The 12,828-nt window shown below is 38.3% G+C and overlaps 1 protein-coding gene across 2 annotated transcripts in view; it reads left to right on the top strand.

Moving 5' to 3' along the window:
• Positions 1 to 12,828, top strand: part of VAPA (VAMP associated protein A) — a 37,712-nt gene that overhangs the window by 13,444 nt on the left and 11,440 nt on the right. For both annotated transcript variants that reach the window (XM_027088817.1, XM_027088818.1), the window contains exons 2-4: positions 4,628 to 4,780; positions 7,600 to 7,703; positions 8,215 to 8,295. In XM_027088817.1, coding sequence (XP_026944618.1) covers positions 4,628 to 4,780; positions 7,600 to 7,703; positions 8,215 to 8,295 — 338 coding nt within the window. The remainder of the gene's footprint in view (positions 1 to 4,627; positions 4,781 to 7,599; positions 7,704 to 8,214; positions 8,296 to 12,828) is intronic.

Below are 12,828 nucleotides of genomic sequence, written 5' to 3'. Positions count from 1 at the left end.
GACCACTTATCCTGAAATAAAATTTGATTCTCTAAGCGCACAGGCTTAGTTGCCCTGCGGCATGTGGGATCTTCTTGGACCAGGGCTCGAACCTGTGTCCCCTGCATTGGCAGGTGGATTCTTAACCACTTCGCCACCAGGGAAGTCCTGCTCTAAATTTTAGGTATACAGCGTTTCATGCCGGAAATATATATTTAGGTAAAGGAGTCAGGCTAGTCTCACTTAGGACATACTTCTGGGTGAGCTGCCCTAAACTTTTCCTACATTTTTGAAGTTCCAAGTTTTTTCCAAACTTTTTAATACAGGGACCGTATTTATGTATGTTACATTTCCATCTGTTAGAATTTGGGACTGAGAATAGGACTTTGGCTTACTGGGAATGATAATGTAGTAGAGCGAGGATAGAATACTTAGTGACAGGAAGTGGCGTGGGAGATTGAAGGAGGGCAGCCTGTGTAATTAAAAGGTGGAGTTTTAAAATTTAATTTTGTTTTTTCGGTAAAAGAGTTCAAGTAAATGTTATCTGTATTGTGTGGAATTCTGTTTTATATGGTATATTTTTACATATAAACAGTGAAATTTCATCTGTGAAGTAGGAAGTATCAGGTGGTACCTGTGGTTGGTGAGTAGTTTACAATCAAGTAATCATAAAATGGACTGTTGTAGTGATTGTTTCTAAATGATAAACTAAGCATTTATATTGGACAAATGGCAGGATTTTCTTCAATTACAGGGATTAAGTTTTAGAAATCCTCAAAACGTATTTATTTCCTATATAAGTTGCTTCGAATGTTTCACTTTTTCATCAAAACACTGCTTTTCACTTTTCTTTCAGTTTTTTTTTTTTAAGCTTACACCAAGGGTCAGCTTTTCTTAAAAACAAAAACAAAAATCTTTACTGTTTTTCATAAAAGAAAAATATGTACAGTTTAAAGAATTATCAAGAAGTTAGTAGCTCTGCAGTCACTGCTCAGGTTCAGAAATAGAACTTGTGTGTTGCAAAGCTCTCCTAGTACTTTCTCCCTGCAAAGTTAACTCCTGATTTTTATGGTAACCATTTACTTGTTTTTCTTAATGGTTTAAGCACCTAAGCATTGCGGGGGATGTTAGTAAAGCAGGAGATTATTGATATAATGCAGTGGTTTTTAACCTTATTTGACACGATATCCCATTTTGATATTTTATATTTTGTGATGCCCATTTTTCCATCCTGAAGTGAAATTCATATATAAAATTACATACCAACATACACAGTTAAAATTTTTTAATATAATGCCCTAACTGTAACATAAAGGAGAAGAAAGTGAATTTGTGATGAAATATGCATTTCAGTGTGTAAATGTTTGGGCATGACTATAGTAGAAGACTAATGAATTAGCCAGATCCCTGTAACCTACTTAAATGAATGAGTTTGGATTTAAGGGAGGTTAAGGGAGGAGTTATCTGATAGAGGGTTTTCTCTAACATTTTGAAATAAGGGCAAGAGAGTATTTATGCATGTGGGTAGAATCATGTGAATGTGTCACCCATACATGTGTGCTGACTGGACCAGATGTTTGTAGGAATTTAAGTGTCCTGAGTGACATTGCTGTTGGTAGAATAATTTTCTGTAATGGTGAACTCACCTTTCAGAATTTTAGGGAAAGAGAAAAAGGTTTCTTGTTTTATACAATAGATGTATTTCTGGGAAAGAGGTTTTTTTTTTTTTTTTTTTTTAACCAGTGTGGATTTCTGGAGGGGTATGTGAAGATCTGGTGGGATGGGGGCCTAATACTGTACTTGATTGCATGGATCTACCCGGGTGTTATGAAATGTCTAACATCCTGTTCCTCTCTACCCCCCACCCAACAACAGTAGCACCACCCAGTCCTAATGTCAGACAGAAGTACCTGACAGTGGCAGTATTACCCTGGATTTAGGCTTGTGTTGTAGCAGATATATTACATAACTTTTCCTCTATTTTTGAGGGCCTGTAAGGGTAGATTCTATCGGGTCTGTTTAACCTGCAGGCTCCAGGAATCCACGATACACCCCCACCCCAGATCGCCCCATCTCACCCTCACCCTCCAGAAAAACCCAAGGTAAAATTGTTGTGAATATTTGCCTGTGTATGTTTTTCTGGGTTAGTATATAGTTTTCATGAGATTCTTAAAGAGTTTCTGTGACCCACAAAGGTGGAACGGATGTTTCTGCCTAAGACCTCTTCAAGCAATTAAATCTGGTTATTATGCTAGTGGTCATTAATACTTGCTGATTTTGCATCTTAACCAGGAAAATGGGCTCAGACTCTGAACTGGCTGCTGGGAGCAACCCTTACTGTGAGAGGCTTGGTTAGAGGGACACAGTGGAGTAGAAAATTTCAAATTCATTTGTTAAGTGGCTTTATAGTAGGTAATTTTACATTTTACTGATAAGGTTAACATATTCAGTAAAGAATTTGGCTTTTGAATTGGTGGAATTTTTTTCTTTTGACATATTATCTTCATCTTTAGGTAGTTTGCATTTTTATGTCTAGAAAGACCACAATCTATTATTTAAGATTTATAATCCCTTTTGGGCAACATAAAATGTAAGTACTGTTTCAGAATTCATATGTTGATGAAAATTGACACATCGTCATTTTCTAAGTCAGTTTAAAAAATCAGTTATTTTACCTTGTTTTGGATAGTTGGTACTTTCCTCTAAAATTGGGGAAATTAAAAAAATTGAATTTAAAATTACGAATTGAAACTTACGTAATTGTTATAAAAATACAGGATTTTTCAAAATTAAAATTTTGTAAAATGTTTCCTTTGTTATTTTACTAAGAAGCTTTAAAAAATAAATTTATACTTAATGCTAATGTTAAAATCCTAGTCGAAATAGTCACATAAACATGTACACATTCTCAGTTATCTGTAGTAATTTATGGATTTTCAGAATGTTAAGAAATGGAATCTATGTCTTTAAAACTCGTAGTTTTAATAGTTTAAAATGTGTCTTTAGCCAATGATTTTGTGGATTCACGCAGCAAAATGGACAGATTGGAGCTTTCCCCTTCACTTCCCCGGGCCAGTGTATGGTGGGGTAGTTAGCTGCTAGCCAAAAAATGCAAGCAATTGGGATTGAAGAAGCAGCAAAGGATGTAAAATAATATATAAATGCAGTGATTAACTTGACCATATAATTCAAGCAAGCTATCCAAAAGATTGTAGTTCTTATATATATTGTATATATATATTTTAAAAATGTGTACTTGTTGATTTAAATGCCTATTCCACATTAGAATTTTTTCCATAACTGGTTCTCTGCCTTTATATGCTTTCTTCTAATGTTCTCTTATTTCTGTCTCTTCCCTTTTATCCCAGTTCCAAATCTTTATTTTTTTAGAAAATATCTTACAACTCACAAACTTTAAGCATAGGATAAAATTAATTCATTTCCTAGGACCTGATATAAGTGCCTTTCATTTCAGGTCTCTTTTCCTCTCCTTGCATCAGGCAGGTCTACTTTCAGCCCCTGCTCTCTTCCTAGTGCCTCTGCATTGTCTGTCTGTTGTTCCCCTTCAAGCCTTTGTCTAAGATAATTTTCCAGTATTCAGCAAAATGGGAAACTTTATCTGGCAGAGTTGGGGAATCTTCTCAGTCTGGACTCTAAACTAGAAATATTTTAAAGTTTTAAAAGACATACTTTTTCTGGTTTATTTAATAAAGGAAAGATAGCCTTTATAATAGTTGTCTTTGATTTCAGCCTTCTAGCTTTTTTTTTTTTAAAAGTATAACTTAAAATTAATTGTTTTAGAAACCACTGAAAATTGCTTTTGGGTTAGTTAGAAGTGTGTGGTTGTTGCTTCCATTGAGACATATTTATCTTCAGTCTCCAAATTAACAGGTATTCAGTTTACTGTCTAAACCTGTATAAAATATCTTTAGGCTTTTCTTCCGCCAAGAACAAAAGTGGCGGTACTGTTTCTCCACACCTCACTCCCCCCTTTTTTAAACAAAAAATGGTTTAGGACTTATTTAATTCAGGCAGGACTGCATCACCTTTTGGGTTCTTTGTTTTGCAGTTTTATGTTTGGGTGTAGAATCAAAGCTTAAAAAAAACTTTGTATGTAGAGCATTTGACACAGTGCTCTTAATAAACACTTGACAAATATGTGAGTGAAAGAATGAACGAGTGAAGGGATCAAACTTAGTTGAGGTGAAGCAAGAGCACCCTGTCATTGGGTTCGTCGGCTTCTGATGGAGAGGTTTTGTGGTCGGCTCTGTCAGGTGAATCTGAAGATTGGCATTGGTTTGCAGACCACTGGAAATCCCGATCTTTTCAGTCATGTGGTAAGAGCATACTCTAGGAATACAATTTTGGGCTTATTTCATAAATTGAAACTTTAAAAATATATTTTATTTGATAGAAACAATACATGTTCATGTAGTGATTTTATAAAGTCTGGTAAGGAATGAAGAAGAAAATAAAACTCCTTTGTGTGTGTATACCTGGAGGTATATTTAGGTACACAGACTTTCAGTACATACTCTATATAAAATTGAGGTTATGTGCATCCAGTTTTGAATTCTGCTTGTGTGTGTCTGTGTGTGAATCCAATTAAAATTTTTTTTTCCCTGTTTTTGGTTTTTAAACCTTACAGGCCCCTTCACAGATGTAGTCACTACAAATCTTAAGTTGCGAAATCCATCGGATAGAAAGGTGTGTTTCAAAGTGAAGACTACAGCACCTCGTCGATACTGTGTGAGGCCCAACAGTGGAATTATTGACCCAGGGTTGACTGTGACTGTTTCAGGTAGCAAACCATGTCCTGAATTTATGCTGTTCTTTTACTATATGCAAACTGCTGCAGGAAATGTCTTATCTTGGGGTGAGGGTGTATGTGGTCAGTTTGTAAGCAGTTACTGTCGTTCAAAAAATGTTATATCTGTTCTTTATTTCTACAGCTTACTACCACATTCTCTGCCCTTATTATTTTGTCTTTGAAATGTTGTATCATTTTTGTGATTGCTCATCCTCATTCATTCAGATCTCTAGCTGTTGTTACGTATCGCATGCAGCTGTGGAGGTGTTATCCTAAATCTTTTGCTTAAAAATGTACAGTGCCTCTTTTTTGCCAGTAGTTGTAAACTTAGATGCGTCTTTCTGCCTTTTATTGTTAATGCCAACAGTGTCCCGCACTTGAAAACTTTAGTTTTGTCACCCCCTTTTGTGTTTACTTGTAGTCCAGGGAGTGTGCTTGGTTCCTTCCATGTGTGGATTGCTTACTCCTGCCGTGGAGTCTGTGCTGGTGCCAGAGTTAATGCCCTCAGACTTCCCTGACGATATCCTTTCATGATACCATCTAACATAGCAGAGTGATAGGAAGCAAGTAGGAGGATGTAGTTTACTTATGGGAGAACTTCTCCGGCCTCACACAGAGACCATTTACTCGTATTTTCTAGCAGTAGTTCTCACCTCTGTGAAGCTCTGCTGTAATTGCACAGAGAGCAGGAACACACGCAGACCTTTCCAGATTAGAGTCTCTGGGGACACAGCCTAGACATGTGTATGTTAAACAAAACAAAACATGCCTGCGTAATCCTGATAGGTATTCCTAAAATATTAAAATAATTCTGTATCAGTTTTCTAGTTTTCAAGCCCACAGTGGATTAAAAACAGAAAATTATACAAAGAGTGAGCGCCCGGGGCAGGCTCACTGAGATGTTCATCAGTGGAACCTGACTGCAGAGGCAGTCAAGGACAGACGTCAGAGTTCTTGGGGGCACTTAATCCTCCCTCAGTAACTGTATTCCCAAACTCAGAGCTAGGAGGGCCTAGAGAAGATGCTTTTAGTGAGTCTTGTGTGGTGGCCTGGCAGGCCTGCTTTCATGTTTGTCTGGCCGAACTGTCAGTTCACGGGGAAGATGGGTGGGCAATAAGAAGAGTTGGCAACGAGTGTTCTGGAAGTTGCTCTCTAAGTCCACAAGCCTTTTTAGCTCAATTGGAAGAAGATAAAATTATTTCTATCCACATGGTTAAAAATAGATTTTGGTGCAAACAGCTATATCCCTAGGAATCCATGGAACTATTCAGAAGGACTTTTTCTTTAGGATTCTAGCTTTCTGAAGTTTTACTGTATTAATGTTTCTTAAGAACCTGTATACTTCTCAAAGCCCTTTCTCTCACATAAGCCCCTTGTATTGAGCACCTGACTTACTAAAAACTCCTTACACACCAGTTACTGTTTCCATGCACACCCTTGATCCCTCTCCTCCACTGAGAACTGGCACTCCAGTGTTCAGTGCAGTGCCTTTCCGGGTGAGCAGGCACTCCAGCCACGCTTCCTCCAGCAGCCTTCCCTGATTGACTCTGTCTGCATACTCTCTCCTTTTCTCCCTCTCTCTCCCTTTAGCATGCACCTTTATGGATTTACTCCTTTAATCTGTGCTAAGATTGTCTTCCTCTTGTTACATGGTCTGTAGCCTTAGAAGTATGACTGTCATAAAGTCACAACCATGTTTGAAGTTTTCTTTTTATCCAGTTTCTAGTGAATAGCGTAGGGTGGTTGTTGAGTGAAGGGTGTTCCTGGAGATACACTGTGCTTTATCTGGGTTATGGGCATTTATCCTGTGCATTTTCTACAGCTGTATATTTGGCCCTTAAAAATTTTTTTTTAACCATGATGGGAGTTAATGGACTTCTCAGACATACCTTATAAAGAAGATGTTCTTATATAATTGATATTTCTTACATTTGCTTCATTTCATCTGTCTTTTTGAAAATGTTGACATCTGTCTATCTTAGAAATAATCTAAATATTAGCAGGGAAGTAATCTCCACAATATTGTATACATATTGTGTACAATTGCTGATTCATTCTTTATATTCTCTTATTAGATTTATATTACATAATTTTAAACCACATGGAACGTCTAAAAACCCTCTTGTAGGCCACTGAAAATCATAAATACTTCAGAAAAAAATTTGAATATAATTATTAGGAAGCTGGAAAAAGTTTAGAAATCATGAGGCTGTATGGTTTCCTTGTACACTTTGTTGTCCTAGACTCATTTAAACAAATTAATAAACTCTTCTTGAATAGGTGTGTATTTAAAATCTATTTTAGAAAAATTAGTTATATCAGAACACTAATATATGGTAGTGAGTTTTTATGTTACTTAGAATTTCTTCTATAAATACTTCAGTTGTCTAATTTTAAGAGCTGTTATCACTAAATACTAATGTGAAACCTAAGTTTATATTATAAGTGGTTTTAATAGGCAATTTACTAGATTTTGAGTTTATAGGCATTTTAATAGTTAATGTTGGCAAAGTTTTGAAAAATTTCCAAACTTAAGTTTAGAGAGGGCAATCATAGATGGATTATTTATTTATTTTTAGTAGACATTTGTTTATTTTATGGGTTGTTAAAGACTTAGCAAATCAGAAAGGTAGACAGTTTAAAAATAATTGGAAACCATAAAGTTGTTTCTGGATCCTTACTGTAAATAATCCAGTGTGTGCACCTTTCCTGGTTTTCTTTAAATTTGCAAATTAGTGAGTGAGTACTAGGAATGCAAAGAAGCAAACAAATGCAGAAGTCACTGTCATGTGTCCTTTCTTCTTCTTTAGTAATGCTGCAGCCTTTTGACTATGACCCCAATGAGAAGAGTAAACACAAGTTTATGGTACAGACCATCTTTGCTCCACCAAACATTTCAGATATGGAAGCCGTGGTGAGTAGAGAAGTTGAACAGAAGTTGTCTGGGGAAATGTTGTTTCAACTGTGGGTTTTGTTTAGTTCTCCATTGAGAAACCTGGTTTTTAAAATTAACAAAATCTGTAAATCTGTTCACTACAGATAACCCTGACTCATTTCAAGAACGAAGGAATTTTGAAATAGTACGCCTTAGAGACAGTTTTGAAGTGCTGCTATTAAGAGTGAAGTCCTGTAATCTCTAGGGCTGTTAGTGTGATTTTAATGGATTGTGATAGTAGCTCTTCGTAGGGTTCTATAGGAAGTTCTGTGGCATTGCCGGTACCTGTGGTGGGTGAGAATAACGCAGTGTGTACAGGCAGCTGTAGTCCTGGCTGACCTGGGGAACCCCCTGCGCACGCGCACGCACACACACACACACGCAGACACGCACGGCAGCTACGCTAACCCTTCAGTTGTCCCTTGAGGCGAAACCTATTTGTCCCCATTGTATCTCCTCTGTCTCATTGTTTGGTTTTGTTTGCTTTCAGTGGAAAGAGGCAAAACCCGATGAATTGATGGATTCTAAATTGAGATGTGTATTTGAAATGCCCAATGAAAATGATAAATTGGTAAGTAGGAAAATATAAGAAAATTGGAAGCTATTAAGCTCTCAGTTACTTTGAGATTGAATTCTGCTTCTGGTTTTGGCCTTTGTGATTGTGTGATATGGCTGTTCCACTTTATCAGACTCAGTGTTTACGGTTTTTAAAAACTTAATGTGTATATGCTCTTTTCATTTCATAACATTTTGTTCAAGAAGAAAAATACTTTTAGATACAAGCTGGATGATGGAGAAGAACCGCCTAATTCTACCAAAATTTTGCTACTTAAACCACTTCAAGTTCTTTGTTAGAATGAGACATGTGTATACATAAATATAATTAAATTACAGTCATAAACCACTTTTTGGCAACTATATACCTGCAGTCTGGGGATAAGATTTAATTTACATGGACAAACAGTTTTTTCCAAATTTGGCTATTTCCAGATATTTTGTTCACTATTGATCAAAATACATCTGATTTTATTCCTTAGTAAATAATTTTTATGTTGCTTTTTGATTAGTGTGAGGCAAATACAATTTGAGGGACTGAAGTGTATGTGCATGGAGTTTAAAAAGTAGTCTTTTTTTTTTTTTTTTTGTGGTACGCGGGCCTCTCACTGTTGTGGCCTCTCCTGTTGCGGAGCACAGGCTCCAGACGCGCAGGCTCAGTGGCCATGGCTCACGGGCCCAGCTGCTCCGCGGCATGTGGGATCTTCCCAGACCGGGGCATGAACCCGTGTCCTCTGCATCAGCAGGCAGGCTCTCAACCACTGCGCCACCAGGGAAGCCCTAAAAGGTAGTCTTATAGAATGGGTTGTGGTCACTTTATTCCTTTTCTGAAACGCAAATTTGAATTTTTTTTTCTGTGGTTTGTAGGAGGGGCTTGAAGGGTAAGTAGGTTTTTGTGTGTGTGATTTAACATATAAAATAATATGGATAAATAGAATTGTTTGGCACAATCAGATTATAATTTTACATGACTTTTTTCTTTGCTCTGGAGGCCATTTGCCCTATTGAAAAGTAAACTTGCAGATTAAATACGTGGGGTCAATTGTTGTGTTACTCTTAGGATAAGCTGAAATGAAGAAGTGCCTGAATGGTAATTAGGTGTTGACCAAATCATTTATTGTGTTTTTAATGCCTTATTAAAGGGATTTTGAAATATTTGCCAAAAACAAAAAAAATGTGAATACATATGTTGTTACTGGAAAGTGAGATTTTGATGGCATGTTGATGCTTCCCATTTGGAGTTTACTTTCTCTTTTGCTAGGCTGCCAGGACGCTAATAGCTTGCATAACTCTTATTATTGGAACCAAGAAAAGAGCACGTTCATCTCGGTTGCCTTATTGTATTTCTAGTTTTACTGAGCTATAGTTGACATACAGCACTGTATAAGTTTAAGGTGTCAGCATAAACACTAGTGTTACATATATTGTGGAATGATCACTACAGTAAGTTTAGTTAACATCCACCATCTCATATAGCTACCCAAAAAAAAAGTTTTTCCCCCTCTGATGGGAACTCTTAGGGTCTGCTCACTTAACAGCTGTCAATATACCAAACAGTGGTGTTAGCTAGCGTCAGCATGTAGTACATTACATCCCCAGTTCTTGTTTATCTTCAATGTTGTACCTTCTGGCACCCTTCATCCAGTCCTTCCTCCCCGTTCCCCGCTTCTGGTAACCACAAACCTGATCTCTTTCTACAAGTTTGGGGCTTTGTTGTTTTGTTTTAAGATTCCATGCATAAGTGAGCTCATACAGTATTTGTCTTTCCTTGACTTATTTCACTTAGCATAATGCCCTTAAAGTTTCGTCCATGTTGTCACAAATGGCAGGATTTCCTTTTTTTAATGGCTGAAATAATATTCCATTGTATCTGTATATTCCAGTCTGTATATATATACCACAACTTCTTTATCCATTCATCTCTTTTTTTTTTTTTTTTTTTGCGGTACGCGGGCCTCTCACTGTTGTGGCCTCTCCCGTCGCGGAGCACAGGCTCCAGACACGCAGGCTCAGCGGCCATGGCTTACGGGCCTAGCCACTTCGTGGCGTCTGGGATCTTCCCGGACCAGGGCATGAACCCATGTCCCCTGCATCGGCAGGCAGACTCTCAACCACTGCGCCACCAGGGAAGCCCTAAACATTTGTTTTTTTGCAGTTTGTTTGATTTGAAATCAAAATAAAGTCCACATACTGCTATTGGATGGTATGTTTCTTAAGTCTCTTAATCTATATTCCCTCTGTTTTTCTCTTGTAAATTATTTATTAAAGAAACCGAGTTTGTCCTGTAGACTTTCCCACGGACTAGATTTTGCTGATTGCATCCTTCAGGTATCTTTTAACTTCTCTGCTGTCTTTGGTATTTCCTGTCATTGGATCTAGAGACTTGATTAAATTGAGGCTTATTTTTGCGGTGAGGGAGAGGCAAGACTACTTTGTAGGTGGTTATCTGTTCTCTCAGGGAGGTACCTATGTCTGATTTTTTTTGTTTTGAAGTTAGCAGCCGTTGGTGTGCAGTGTGTAGATGAGTGGTCCCAGCCAGGGGTGGTTTGCCCCCCAACGGGACAGTTGTCAGTGTCTGGAGACATTTTTGGTTGTCACAGCTAACGTGGAGGGGCCTACAGACGTCTAGTGGGTAGGGGCCGGGGATGCTGCTCAGCTTGCTACAATGCACAGGACTGTCCCCACAACAAAGATTCTTCAGCCCCAAATGTCAGTGCAGTTGGAAGTGAGTAAATACAGTTTAAGTCCATTGATTCATTCAAGGTTGTGTAATGGTGACTTTGTCATTACTGCTTCATTGTATTAGTTAGAGAGTAACTGGAGCTCATCTGATACCCGCTGATTCATTCAATGGTGGAGTTCTAAAGCTTTCTCTTAAGTTATAGGCTTTCAAAAAATGAGTTGGTTACAGTGTCCCTCTGATGATGTACAGTCAGCTTTCTGTCCTCCTTCCTTTCCTTCCCTCTTTGCCGTGTTGTTATGGACTCATGGACTTAAACTTCCTACTGTTTCAACCCCTTGCAGTTATCGTATTGGTGATCAGATTGGCTAGTAGCCGGCTCCTGAGTCCTTTCACCTTAGTAGTCTTTGGTAATTTCCTTCATGTCTAATATGGCAAGATACTTCCAGGCTCAGACCTGGGATTAGACATTTCTTCAAGCCCTGGGTCCTTTCAGTGGGAGATGGTATTTCGAGACCACAAGCTGGGCACTGGGAGTAAGACAGTGATTTTTAGTTTTGTGAGAATTCCTATCAAACCATTCTTTTGGCCAAGATTCTAGTGGAGGCCTGATTGTCAGTTGAAGGCACTTTTAATGGTAAAATTTTAATGGTGAAATTAGTCAGTATCACATAAATCACATAAGATGATGCTCATCCTTTTATTTTTTGAGGTGTTGTGATTGTGTTTAATGGTTGGGTTATGTTCTTGAAGCTCTTGGATAATTCAAATTGTGTAAAATCCAACACTAACTGAGAAGAATGGGCAGGTCCTCTTGTGCACCAGCTGCAGTGCTGTTGGAATATAGCAACTCATATGGCTTCTTAGCTTTGCTGTTATGCTTCTTGATGGACATTTTTAAGTGTTTGGAATTCACATTTCAAGTTTGGCACATAAAATGAGACTTTTAATATTTCAGTATATCAGATTTATATAATTCAAATGTGCAAAAATATTTGTATCTATACTAGAGGTGGCCTTAATTGATTAATGTGCGTGTTAAAAAGAAGGGCTGAAATACAGCTGTGTTTTTATGAGGCGGTGTTTGCCAGAATGTGTTGGTTTGGAAGGGCTCTGTGGTCAGATGAGTTTGGAAAAACGCTATAAATAAGCACACTGCATATTTGCACATTAAAGGCTCTGAATAAAGAAAATCTGATTAACCTAGTATTTCTTTTTTGTTTCATATAATGCAATTAACTTCCCATGGAATGCCAGATGTTCTGTAAAATACACTTTGGAAACGCCGTTCCTGTGTAAGCTCATTCTTGTGGAGCTGCTAACCTGCAGGTTCTACGAGAAATCCCCATTACTGAGGGATCACTTAAGTGGGCGCAGCCTGGTACAGACCTGGTGCTGTCCGAATTGTTGATTAGTGACTTCCTGTCAAGTCATAAGCTTACTGTTGGATCGCATCCTTTACAGAAAATGTGAAACCTCAGAGTAACCAAATCTGGAGTGTTTATAATAGTATAAAATATATAAAGTTTTTGTGTATTTGTTATAATGATTAAAGATGAAACCTTTGGGCTTCCCTGGTGGCGCAGTGGTTGGGAGTCCGCCTGCCGATGCAGGGGACGCGGGTTCGTGCCCCGGTCCGGGAGGATCCCGCGTGCCGCGGAGCGGCTGGGCCCGTGGGCCATGGCCGCTGGGCCTGCGCGTCCGGAGCCTGAGCTCCGCAACGGGAGAGGCCACGACGGTGCGAGGCCCAAGTACTGCAAAAAAAAAAAAAAAAGATGAAACCTTTTACACACACACACACACACACACACGCGCGCGCACGCACACACACACACACACACACACACACACACACACACACACACACAC

Source organism: Aethalodelphis obliquidens, unplaced genomic scaffold, assembly GCF_003676395.1.
Source record: "Aethalodelphis obliquidens isolate GAN/ISIS:26980383/991018 unplaced genomic scaffold, ASM367639v1 scaffold63, whole genome shotgun sequence".
NCBI lineage: Eukaryota > Metazoa > Chordata > Mammalia > Artiodactyla > Delphinidae > Aethalodelphis > Aethalodelphis obliquidens.
Note: the sequence above shows the minus strand (reverse complement) of the source record. Positions and strands in the feature narration are given on the sequence as shown.